At 38.3% G+C, this 12,552-nt stretch overlaps 1 protein-coding gene across 6 annotated transcripts in view; it reads right to left on the bottom strand.

The window, feature by feature from the left end:
• Positions 1 to 307: 307 nt before the first annotated feature.
• LOC126248046 (homeotic protein female sterile-like) overlaps positions 308 to 12,552 on the bottom strand; it is a 296,375-nt gene continuing 284,130 nt past the window's right edge. For all 6 annotated transcript variants that reach the window (XM_049948674.1, XM_049948680.1, XM_049948675.1 and 3 more), the window contains exons 16-17: positions 5,781 to 5,900; positions 308 to 1,812 (exon numbers count right to left, since the gene is read on the bottom strand). In XM_049948674.1, coding sequence (XP_049804631.1) covers positions 1,676 to 1,812; positions 5,781 to 5,900 — 257 coding nt within the window. In that variant the 3' untranslated portion in view covers positions 308 to 1,675. The remainder of the gene's footprint in view (positions 1,813 to 5,780; positions 5,901 to 12,552) is intronic.

The following is a 12,552-nucleotide window of genomic DNA, read 5'->3' as shown; positions in this document are numbered from 1 at the left end:
TATCACAAAAGACATGAGTACAAAAATGAGTAAAATATGTATTGAACATGTTATATCAAATGCTTGGTATCACCAATGTTCCATCTGAATCTGAACAATGCTATGGAACAGACAATGATACACACAAGTCTTCAGACCAGAAACTCTCACATTGCATCAATTTTCCTGTACCAAAATAATGTTCCAGCAAAGACGTTATGCTGCTATATTAAATGCAATGATCTCAGTTATCAAACAAATTCTTCAGATGAAAATATGGCTCTTTGACAAAAAAAAAAAAAAAAAAAAAAAAACAGAAATGAGTACAGCAGAAATTCCCGATTTGTAACAAATCTTTAAAAAAGTTCAGATTAAAAACAGTCTACAATTCTGTGTGTATACAAATAATACTGACTGTTTTTTCTGCAAACTATCTACAAGCATTAAAAATGTGATTCAATGGGTACTGCATCCTTATGGAAGAAAAGTTTGCAGCAAAAACTGACAAAATGGTGTTCATCAGCATAGTGCTAATAGTCACTCTATGTCCTATCTATTATTGCATTGGTTAAAATATATGGGTCATTCCACACGAAGTCATCAAAAATCATACAACTGAGAATCTTGCACACAAAAACACTAATTTATTATTCACTATTATTTCACATGGTAAAAACTAAGATTCATGTAGAACCACTCTCACGCAGACGAGTCACGACTGATACTGACTAAAATGAACAGAAAAATAAGTGTAAATGATACGTAACGAGGCATAAAAATGAGGGGTGGGGGGCTATGGCGGCACGGGAATGGGGAAGGAGGGGAATTGATGACAAAATATTAATAAAAAAATATTTCCCATCAGAAATAACAATCAGGAAACACTGTCAAACAGCAATTATGAAAGCTAAAATGAAAATGAAATGTACGTGTTCTGCAGTTACTTTACGAAACAGTCAACGATGTCAATGAACAGTTTCAGCCTTTCCTGTTCAAGGACAGGAAGTATCCAAATGGATTGAAGAAATTGAGTTTGAATTACACAGATTGTCACAAAACAAACATTTGATTACACAGTTAGTAATATAACAACTGTCTTAAAATATGCAAAATAATGATAACAAATAGCTTTACTTTTGACAACAAAAACTATAAAACTCATAGTACATTAATTTTGAAGTTGCTCTTCCTCTCACTCGAATCTGCATGAAGCATTATGGCTAGTTCACACTACGCCATAAGAGTCACACTAGCTCTTATCTTACATTTACTTATATACAGAAGAAGCAACATCTTAAGTTCACTTAAAGAGACACTATAATCCACATATGTTAAGGTCCATACAAATCATAAAAAATAATTGCGGACACCTGATACATGTACTCTTTGATAATACAATGTCTTTGTTTCTGTTTAAGAAATTATTGAGCATAAAAAATAAATATTTATGCCAAAGTCATTTTCACATCAATACTTAATTGCAACAATACTGCTTCATGAGATTATAAAAACTACACCGTCACTGGAAAATGAGAATAGCTGTTACAAATAGTAACAGTGTTAAAACGAGACTGATACTGAAATGTATTAAAACAAATAAAAGCCAAAGACAGAGGCTGATGGAATGACCCACATCATATTTTTTTTCTTCTTTTCTTTCCTTCAAAAAGTCGATTTGTACAGTTTCTAATATCACCTAACCTGCTTCTGAATCACTAGTGTCAGTCGAGCTACTAGAAAGACTTGAGGTGCTAGAGTCTGTGTCTGAACTGCTTGAAGTGGAGGCTGAAAGATGTGCTGGTCCACCGGTACCATCAACTGATCTGCTCTCATCTGAAACACAAATTTATTTTTAAAAATGACAACACACTTTTATATTAATGAAGCATTAGTATGACCAATGAAGGAAGTAGAAGAGGAATAGATGGAAAGGATTATTGTATCATAGATCTCTTTGGTAATCAAAGGGGAATGTAAACATGAACTAGGAGGAATAAGTATCTAAGTAAATTACATAATGTAAACTGAAACTTCAAAAAGATTGGTGTATATCTGATGCTCAACATTCATCAGCAACTGAATTAAATGGCTCTGGGCTCTGTTGGGGGCAGGGTGGAGGGGATTCCCTTCTTTTATACATTTTTCCAACCAGAAATTTCCATTATTGTCAAAAACTTAAGTTTGAGCTATTGAACTGGCATGCAATACATTTGAAGTTGCTGTGTTAACGTTATTAGCATTGGTTTTCAATGTACCCATTGAAGAATTTTCTATGAGGCATTGAGCTCCATAATGACACAACTTTATAACAAAGATACTGCAACAGTTTCATTTTTAAACAGCACTAGATAAGTACTTTTTATTTATTTATTTATTTATTTATTTGTTTAACCTTACCAAATTCATTCTCTCCCAATACGTCCATTTCAAAAAACATATAGACTAAATATCTCTCCAAAGAACTGACTCAATTCTTTTTTTAATCAATATTACAAAGTTAAAACCTAATAATGGAATACACAATTAAAAATGCATTCAAAGCAATGCAACGTTAAAGCATAATTACTTCAACAGATTTCTGTTAAACAAAAAGTTAATAAAAAGAAACAAAACAACATGTGCCTATGAGCAAACTATATGGTTGCAGTATGGTATATCTTACCAGATTGACTAGGTCATGTCTTTTAAGAACGATGGGCAAAAGTGTGGTATCAAAACATTTTACACTGATCAGATTGTAGGGACACACAGTATTCCCAAAGTCATGCAGGTGCTGCGTCAAGAGTGTACCATACATCGATTTGGGGAAAACAGTCACTTTCAGAATAAAATGAAGTGAGCAACACACTTATGACAGGTTAGTGTCAATTACCACTAATTGTAATGGTGGTCTGGCAGGCTAAAGTACAGAAAATCACTTGGCAACTAAATAACTAAATATTGGACAACATAAATCGATAAGCAGCCATAAAAGTTAAAAATACATGGCCCAGTCACACTAATGTGACCAGTGCCTTAGTTCAAAACAGTGCAGTAGTTGTAATGTGGAAATGGAGCAATTTATCTGATGTTCAAGAGGGCAGGATCATTAGCTTTCGGGCCAAGGGTGTAAACATTTCCGAAACGAAGTTTGTGTGCCACCTTGATTAAAGTATACCATACATGGCAAATTGGAGCTATCCAGAACTGGTGTCAAGGCACCTATGGTACCCCACAGGGCCATGAATGACAGATGCGGACATGTATATGGGTGAATAGATGTACGACTGTTGAGCAACTGACCGCTCAGATGAACCAAGGTGCTACCAACGTTGTCTCATCAATGACAAAAGCTGGAATCTGCACCACAAAACAACAACTGGACATCCACCGAGAGGTGGAAGGTGGTCTTTTCAGATGAATCACGTTTTATGCTCCATTGGACAGAAGGCCACTGGCATGTGTAGCATGAAACGTCTGAAAGAAAAAACCCTGCAACAACTGTCAGAAGGGTCTATGCCAGAGGGTATTCCCTGGGTGATTTTGCCGTTATGGAAGTCACAATGGATTAACGCAAGTATGCATCTATCCTTGGGGACCATGCCTACCCGTACATGCAGATTGTTTTTCCTTCAGCACGACGGTATCTACCAGTTGCTCGCTGTGTACATGCGTGGTTTGAAGAGCACCAAGATGAGTTTGCCCCACTCCCCTGGCCTCTAAACTCCCCATGTCTAAACCAAATAGAAAATTTTTGTGACCACCTTGACCAAGCTGTTCCTGTCATGGATTCTCAACCGAGAAGCCTAGCACTCCTGGCTGCAGCAATTGAGTTGGCATGGCTCCATATCCCTGTTGGTACCTTCCAGAACCTCACTGACTCTTCCTGCACACCTCACAGTGGTCTACGTGGTAAACAGTGGTTGTTCAGGCTCCTGACAGGAGGTCACAATAATGTGAGTGGACAGTGTCTCACATAACTATGTGGTACAGAAGGCACTGCCCCAAATAAATATCCCCAATCACACCAAAGCACAGAGATTATAATAGGTGCAGGAACACCACCACTGGAGGCTACAGTCATGGAAAAAAGGTGATACAGATTGATATGTACGAGTAAATATTGGCAAATACGAATGTCAAGCTTAAAATATGCTGAAAACAACAGGAGCAAGGTGTATATGCGAGCAAGGTGTATATGCAGACAAATAAATAAATAAATAAAACAAAATAAAAAATTAAAAGAAAAATAAATAAATCCCATGTTTTCCAGGTTAAAATACACTTTTTACCAAGTGAAAATACACTTTCCCTCAGAGCTGTAAAACTTTCCAATCATTTGAATGGTAAAGATTTGAAACACCAGCATAGAACTTCTGGGCACTTTAGTAAACAAAATGCAGCAAAAAAGTCTTTTGGTAAGATCTTTGATGTGCAGCAACACATATACTGCACATTTTCTTAATGAATTCCACCAAATACAGTACGGTAGCTTCCAAAGATCAGAACTGATTTTGTGCAGTGCGGCACACTATAGCTCATGTCACGTGATTTCATCAGTCAGTGGCAGCAGATATTCAGTGCACAGGGCACACGATGTAGTCAGCCAATAGTAACCTCACTGTTATGTAGTGCCAACACACAAACAGTGTAAGTTAATGGTTTGAATTAACATACTTACAGTATAGTTACAAGAAAAGCTAAGCTTTCAAATGCAATATCAGCCATAATTTATTTATTTATTTTGCACTGTTATGTAGGATCCTACGAGAACAACTTTAATTGCAGCATCTGAATATTTATTACAAGCTCGATTATAAATTTCACTTCTGTAAACTGAACATTTTCTGGGTTACCTGGTTGAATACAAGTTTTGTCGAGCACTTCGAATTTTGTGTATTCTTTTTGCCCTCGTTACTGCATGATTTGTAATCTATGAAATAAAAATGAAAAACTAACTTTGAAGCTTGGTCTTTTTAAGTGTGTGTTACCCTGTACGATATATCAAACGCAAATGTGTCAGTGAAATTTTAAATAGGGCTTAATGACATAAACGGCTGGTCCTCTGGGCCCAGAATTTTGCCAGGTGGCTGGTCCTCAAAGTGTTAAATTTTGAAGAAGAGTCATGTCTTCTGTGATCTAAGACATTCATCACACATTCTCACACCAAACATAATTCATCTTGAATAAAAGGAAATTTACTTTGAAAGTAATGCTTCTCAAGTCACCATTCGCAATATTTCCTCGCGACCTGTTAGAAATGCAAATAGTTGTCATGTCATGCTCACATTAAAGACTTTGGTGTTAAGAAGTATTGCATTGTCCTTGTCCTAAAGCCTTCAATACATTTTGCTATCAGCAGACGCATGCATGTACATTGTGTTTTGTTGTAAACGGCATATTTTCTATGGACCTAAAGTTTTATTTTGGTGTTATTCTCTTGTTTATGTTTTATTACTCAGGGCATATACACCCTGAGGAGGTTATGCAACAGGGCAAGTGACGGAGGTATTTTAGTGTGGGTGGTATTTACATGAGTTGAAATGGAGTCTTAATTTTGGTATGACAATACAAAACTTCTGAATTGTGTCAGAATGGTTTTGGGAACACTTCACAAACATGAGGGGCCTTGAGTGTGGCACATTCTACTAGGTTGTGTGTGTGTGTGTGTGTGTGTGTGTGTGTGTGTGTGTGATTCAATTGCTCCTAAGTGCACACAAAACAGATAACAGCAGATTAATGTATATCAATCCAGATTCAAGAATTACTTAAGTAGTGCAAAGCTTTGCATGTCAGTACTGGCGAATGTTCACTGCAGTTACCTTTTCTTGCATGCTTCTTTGCTGAGCCTAACTGACCAGACACATGCTGCAATCTTTTCTCCAGTTCTTGTTGCTTTTCAGCCATTTGCTCATCTTTAGATTTTCCAGAAAGCTTTTTATCTGAGAAAAAAAAAAAGAAAAAAAAACGTGAAAATAAATTAAGCAATTTATATGAAAATAACTGGAAAATCCAAAACTCTCTAAATACATTACTAACAACTAAGTGGCACACACAATCAAGCAATGCTGAGATATTTAATTTATAGAAAAATGGCATAATTATTCACTTGAAATACGGAATGACGTGTGTTCACGCGAACATAATGCAGGAGCTGCAGTTTGCACGTTTATCATATGCCTTATTTTCGTAGATTAAGATACTCTGACATATGGAATTAATGATGTTACTCAGCCCATTGTATTCTATCTGCCAACACCTACAGAGGAAGGACAAAAAAATATGTAAATGCATTTCTGAACCCTAAATGCAGATGCTAACCAAGCCTGCAGGTTTCACTGTTTTGGCTGACCAAGAATGGCACCTGTGCACTGACTTCAATACGTTTCTAGTGTCAGTCGTAGTCAGAGCAGTGTTCCGTATAGTAGTTGGTGCTTGATGCCTCAGCTCAGAGCATTAGAACGTGGGTAAATTGTTGGTGCTTTTAAGGTGGGTGCCTGTGTAACCAAAGTAGCTGAAGTGTTTGGTGTTTCAAGAGGCACTGTATCAAAGATTTAAACTACATACAGGGAAAGTAGAAAAGGTGTGTCTTGAGTGATCATGAAGGACAGTCACTGAAGAGGATTGTGACAAAAATAGGAATACGATGGTTGTGAAAGTCAATGCCAGCACTAAAACAATGGAGCTCCACAGGACGGAGTGCAGGATCTGTAATTCCAAACCAACTCATCAGTGATGGAAGTGTGGTACTGAAGCAATAAAACCTGGAGCAATGGAAGAAAGTAATTTGGTTGGACAAGTCTTATGTGACCATTGTGGATGATCAGGTCCATCCCATAGTCCAATGTTTGTTCCCCAATGGTGATGGTGCATTCCAAGACAACAGTGCCCCTGTTCGCACAGTTCATACAATCCAGGACTGATAGTGTGAGCAAGTGGATTAATTGTATCCTGTAAATCATATCTCACACTTGTGTATCCAGAATTTATTGCTTGCTGCCACCAAAACTTGCAACAAATGGAATAAAAATTCACTAAATAACTCACTACCATCACATTTAATGCTTGCACTGGCTACGAGATTCACAGCAGAGCACCCAAAACACTACTGAACACTCATTTGCTGTTGGAGAATGCATGACTTAGGTGTGCAGAATAAGCCTAACCTCGATCGCCATTGTTCGTATATGTCCCACAGCTGTTCCTGTACTGTCAAACGCTTCGGGATGACCAGATGAAGTAGTTTCTTGTACTCAGGTACAATGCTCAAAATGGTTTTCTCATACAGACCACCTGCCTTTATATACATTTTAAAGAAACTAATGGTGAGTTTTGACCACAAATCTCTCTTTAAATCCCCAAATGTCCTTCTGACAGCATCAAAATCTGGTAAACAAATGTCTGATCAGGTCAAATGATATCTGAAACCGGTTTTCTTTCCCAGCAAGGGAGCAAAATTTTGTATTATTGTTAAAATCTTGGGGATGGTCAATGTGAAAGAACTGTTTAATGCATAGTATCAAAGACACGATACTTGTTCACCTGGTGAAACCAAAGAGCTTGACAGCAGAGGTACAGCCGTTGGACGTACACGGCATTTGATGTTGGAATTATTTTGGCCCCTCTAGACAACCGTCAACTTTCACAAATATCATTTATTTACTCTTGCAAATGTTCCCTTGTCAGTCATCTCCTTACATGATTACATTGCTGTATACAATTTCAAGCAACATTCAAAGACGTATCAAATGTTTCTCAAGTCTCTTTTATTTCTTACTTTAGAGAAATCATTTAACAAAACATTTGACTTTTTTTCCAAACTTTTTTTATTTCAGTTTTGTCCAGAAAGCATGAAATATAATATATTGAAATATCAGTTGGTATTCTATTATTAATGAGAGCATACAGATGGAGAGAATGCAGGAGGAGTTCTAATTTATGCTGTGATTCGACATTTTTTTGATACTGCATTTACATAGCTAGTAGCAGCTGTTCATGAAGAATTTCAGTTTTGCCTCGAACCACTAATTAAGTTTCTATTAAGTAGCCTGATTACTTTCACACAATCAAGTCTTGCAAAAGCAGACCGCAAGCTGGTCAATTTGATATCCCACTTTTCCATTTCCTGCTTTTCATTTGGCTATGAAAATTCATGCAAAAATCCATAGTGTAATTTCTAGGGAGACTTGTTTTCTCTTCACTCAAGCATCTGAACACAAATTCCTAATAGTCTACACCATATTTTCTCTCTGTCCACCATGGCCTGCATGATTGTGAGGGTTTGGTTTTTAATTTGCCACAATTCCACTACACTACTTTTCCGTGTAACTCCGAACAGCAAAGATTGTGAGAGTTCCAGCCTCTGTTTAGCAGCTGTCTTGTTTCATTTTGTGGCCACCAGAGTGCAACACATCACTTCAAACTTCAAAAAGAAGTCAGAGGCATGTCTCACTGAGGTAATAACAACACATTTTCCTATGTTATTAGCTGAAGACAATTCTTGTATAATATTATAATTTTATTATAATACAGGGTGGTCCATTGATCATGACCAGGCCAAATATGTCACGAAATAAGTGTCAAACGAAAAAACTACAAAGGGTGAAACTTGTCTAGCTTGAAGGGGGAAACCAGGTGGAGCTATGGTTGGCCCACTAGATGGCGCTGCCAAGGGTCTAACGGATATCAACTGTGTTTTTTTTAAAAATAGGAATCCCCATTTTTTTATTACATATTCGTGTAGTACGTAAAGAAATATGAATGTTTTAGTTGGACCACTTTTTTCGCTTTGTGATAGATGGTGCTGTAATAGTCACAAATATATGGCTCACAATTTTAGATGAACAGTTGATAAGAGATAGGTTTTTTAAATTAAAATATAGAACAGAGGTTGTTCCAATGTGATACATGTACCTTTGTGAACTTATCAAGAACGCATGATGTTACAGCGTGATTACCTGTAAATACCACATTAATGCAATAAATGCTCAGAATGATGTCCGTCAACCTCAATGCATTTGGCAATATGTGTAACGACATTCCTCTCAACAGTGAGTAGTTCACCTTCCATAATGTTCGCACATGCATTGAAAATGCGGTGACGCATGTTGTCAGGCATTGTCAGTGGATCACGATAGCCAATATCCTTCAACTTTCCCCCACAGAAAGAAATCCGGGGACGTCAGATCCAGTGAACATGCAGGCCATGATATGGTGCTTTGATGACCAATCCACCTGTCATGAAATATGCTATTCAATACCGCTTCAACCGCACACGAGCTATGTGCTGGACATCCATCATGTTGGAAGTACATCGCCATTCTGTCATGCAGTGAAACATCTTGTAGTAACATCGGTAGAACATTATGTAGGAAATCAGCATACATTGCACCATTTAGATTGCCACCAATAAAATGGGGGCTAATTATCCTTCCTCCCGTAATGCTGCATCATACATTAACCCACCAAGGTCGCTAATGTTCCACTTGTCGCAGTCACCGTGGATTTTCCGTTGCCCTATAGTGCATATTATGCCGATTTACATTACCGCTGTTGGTGAATGACTCTACAATGCTAAATAGAACACATGTAAAAAAATCTGTCATCATCCTGTAATTTCTCTTGTACCCAGTGGCAGAACTGTACACGATGTTCAAAGTCATCACCTGGTGCATAGAAATATGGTACGGGTGCAATCGTTGTTGTCGTAGCATTCTCAACACCGACGTTTTTGAGAGTCCCGATTCTCTCGCAATTTGTCTGCTACTGATGTGCGGATTAGCCACGACAGCAGCTAAAACGCCTACTTGGGCATCATCAATTTTTGCACGTAGTGGTTGACGTTTCACATGTGGCTGAACACTTCCTGTTTCCTTAAACATCCGGCGAAAGGTCCAGACACTTGGATGATGTCGTCCAGGATACCGAGCAGCATACATAGCACATGCCCGTTGGGCATTTTGATCACAATAGCCATACATCACACGATATCGACTTTTTCCGCAATTGGTAAACGGTCCATTTTAACACGGGTAATGTATCACGAAGCAAATACCGCCCGCACTGATGGGATGTTATGTGATACCATGTACTTATACGTTTGTGACTATTACAGCGCCATCTATCACAAAGCGAAAAAAGTGTTCCAACTAAAACATTCATATTTCTTTACGTACTACACGAATATGAATAAAAAATGGGGGCCCCTATTTAAAAAACGCAGTTGATATACGTTTGACCTACGGCAGCGCCATCTAGCTGGCCAACCATAGTGCATTATTTCAGCCAGTGCATGTATTTTTTGATAACAGATGATGGACTTAGGAGTGGCTACATTCACCCTAGAAGTTGCTGCAGAGGACCTGCCAAAAACAGCATTTTCTTCATTGTAGGGACATTATCAATTCAGAAGGATACCTTCGTACTTGAAAAATGCACCCGTGATGTTTCAGAAGTTGTTGGACGAAGTTCTCAGAGGGTTGAAACCACATCAATGCATGGTATATCTTCATGATATAATTGTCTTTGCCAATGATATGGAGCAGCACATATGAGATGCATATGGGAGATATTTTCGAGACTGAGGGCTGCGAATTTAATTTATTTGGTCAGAGGATTTTCATTGTGCTTTTGAGACACTGAAAGTAGCTATGATGTTGAGTCCAATCTTAAGTGTTTCCAAATTTCAGTAAGGAATTCATTCTGTCATGCGATGCGTCCAACCATGCACTTGGTTGTGTGTCGTCTCAAGAACTTCATGGCGTATCACATATGATGGCCTATACATCAAGCTAAATGAACTCAGGAAAGAAGAATTAATCCATGACAGAAAATGAAAGTTTGAGCCTTATCTATGGAATCACCTAGTTCAATTGTTATCACTATAGGAACAAGTTTCAAGTGGTATCGGATCACGCAGTGTTGAAATGGTTGATGAAGTTACACTACGGGCGGTACAACTGAATTTCATTTTTTGGTCATACATAAACCCTAAAAGAAACACAGAAACACAGATGAATTGAGTGGGAAAGTAGCAGTATTACAAATAGGAGGCAATGAGCTTAAGGAATGGCAGACAGCACAGAAAATGGATGACAACTGTATGCAGTTTCAAGAACAATCAGAGTCTTGTGTATATGATGGGTTGCGTTACAGAGATAAGAGTAGTATGGGAGACGTGATTATGTGTTAGCAGATCATGGGTTATGTAGGCCTACTAACAGCAGAGTAGCGGAGGGGTACTGTTGGAGGAATAAGAAGACAGAGATGGAGCAATATCTGTGAAACTGCATACCGTGTGTATAGAGAGTGATTTTTTGTCAGACAAAATGCCATTGTAGAGGTCACCTGAAGAATTAGTACTGTTTCAATTGTAGGTCGTTTCAACAAAACACCTGCTGGGAATAAATACATACTTACGCTTATAGACCACCTTTCAAGATATGTCGAAATGGTCGCAATGCTTAACCAACAGGCAGAAACAGTGGTGCACACACTAGGAAACAACTGGATACTGAAGTTTGAGGCACTTGAGATGATAATGATGGCTCAGGAAACCGACTTTATGTCTGATCTATTCAAGGGATTCTGTAGGACGTTGTGTGTGAAAAAAACTGAGAATGAGTCCTCTTCTTCCCCAAGCTAATGGAAGAATGGATAAAAATTTACAGAACTATATGGAAGAGGGTAGGATACTATGTAGATGCACACTATGTGACTTGAGATAATTGTTTAAAGTGTGTGGTCGCAGCATACCACTCAAAGCAGCACACAGGTACAGGATTCTCACTTTACGAGGTGGTATATTGTTGTAAGATGCCATCACCATTCGACATGTTAAGAGCCAAGAAGGGTGACACAGGATAATCTGTTAAGTTCATGAGAGTGATAAGGGAAATATGGAAGAGTGCGAACAAAGCTAATTCCACGGCACTAGAAAAGCAAAAAGAAGCAGTGAGCCGCACAGCAAGAATGCCGCAATAAAAGGTTGGCCAAATGATAATGTTGTTAACTTCTTATACTCCAAAGGCGAAGACGAAGAAATTTTTTTTGGAAAATATCAGGAGCCATGTCAAGTTGTGGAACCTGTGTCACAAATGTACGTCTAAATCCAGTTGCCAAAGAGGACATCAATTGCACACATGAGACACTTGAAACTGTTTCGCGGGAGCCCAGAAGTTATTGGAGGAATTGTCAGGTTGGGATGGAAGGAAAATGTGAGAAAGAAGATAAGAGCAGATTTTAGTTTTGTGTTTGTTCCAGCAGTTTGAGGCACACTGGTTGTACTCTACCTTCAATCAAGTGATAGTAGTAGCCAGTTTCTATGAACAGGGGAAGCTCATGGCAGCAAAAAGACTGGAGCTAGACAGAAGTGGATTGCTTATAAGCAGGACATCACGTGAAATACTACTTTCTGTCTACCAGACAAAGTTATGAGAATAATCCACCTGAGCAATTTGCAGCCTCAGTTGCCTTGGCCAGATGAACCTAATGACCTGTTACCAGCCACAAATCTATGTTAAACCACACTTTAGAACTCAAGCTGATTAAGTCTGTAGACTAACTCATTAACGAGCAAGAGGGGCGAATCTCCAT

The sequence above is a fragment of the Schistocerca nitens genome, chromosome 3 (assembly GCF_023898315.1).
Source record: "Schistocerca nitens isolate TAMUIC-IGC-003100 chromosome 3, iqSchNite1.1, whole genome shotgun sequence".
Classification (NCBI taxonomy): Eukaryota; Metazoa; Arthropoda; class Insecta; order Orthoptera; family Acrididae; genus Schistocerca; species Schistocerca nitens.
The sequence above is the reverse complement of the archived record's forward strand: the minus strand, read 5'-3'. Positions and strand labels throughout refer to the sequence as shown.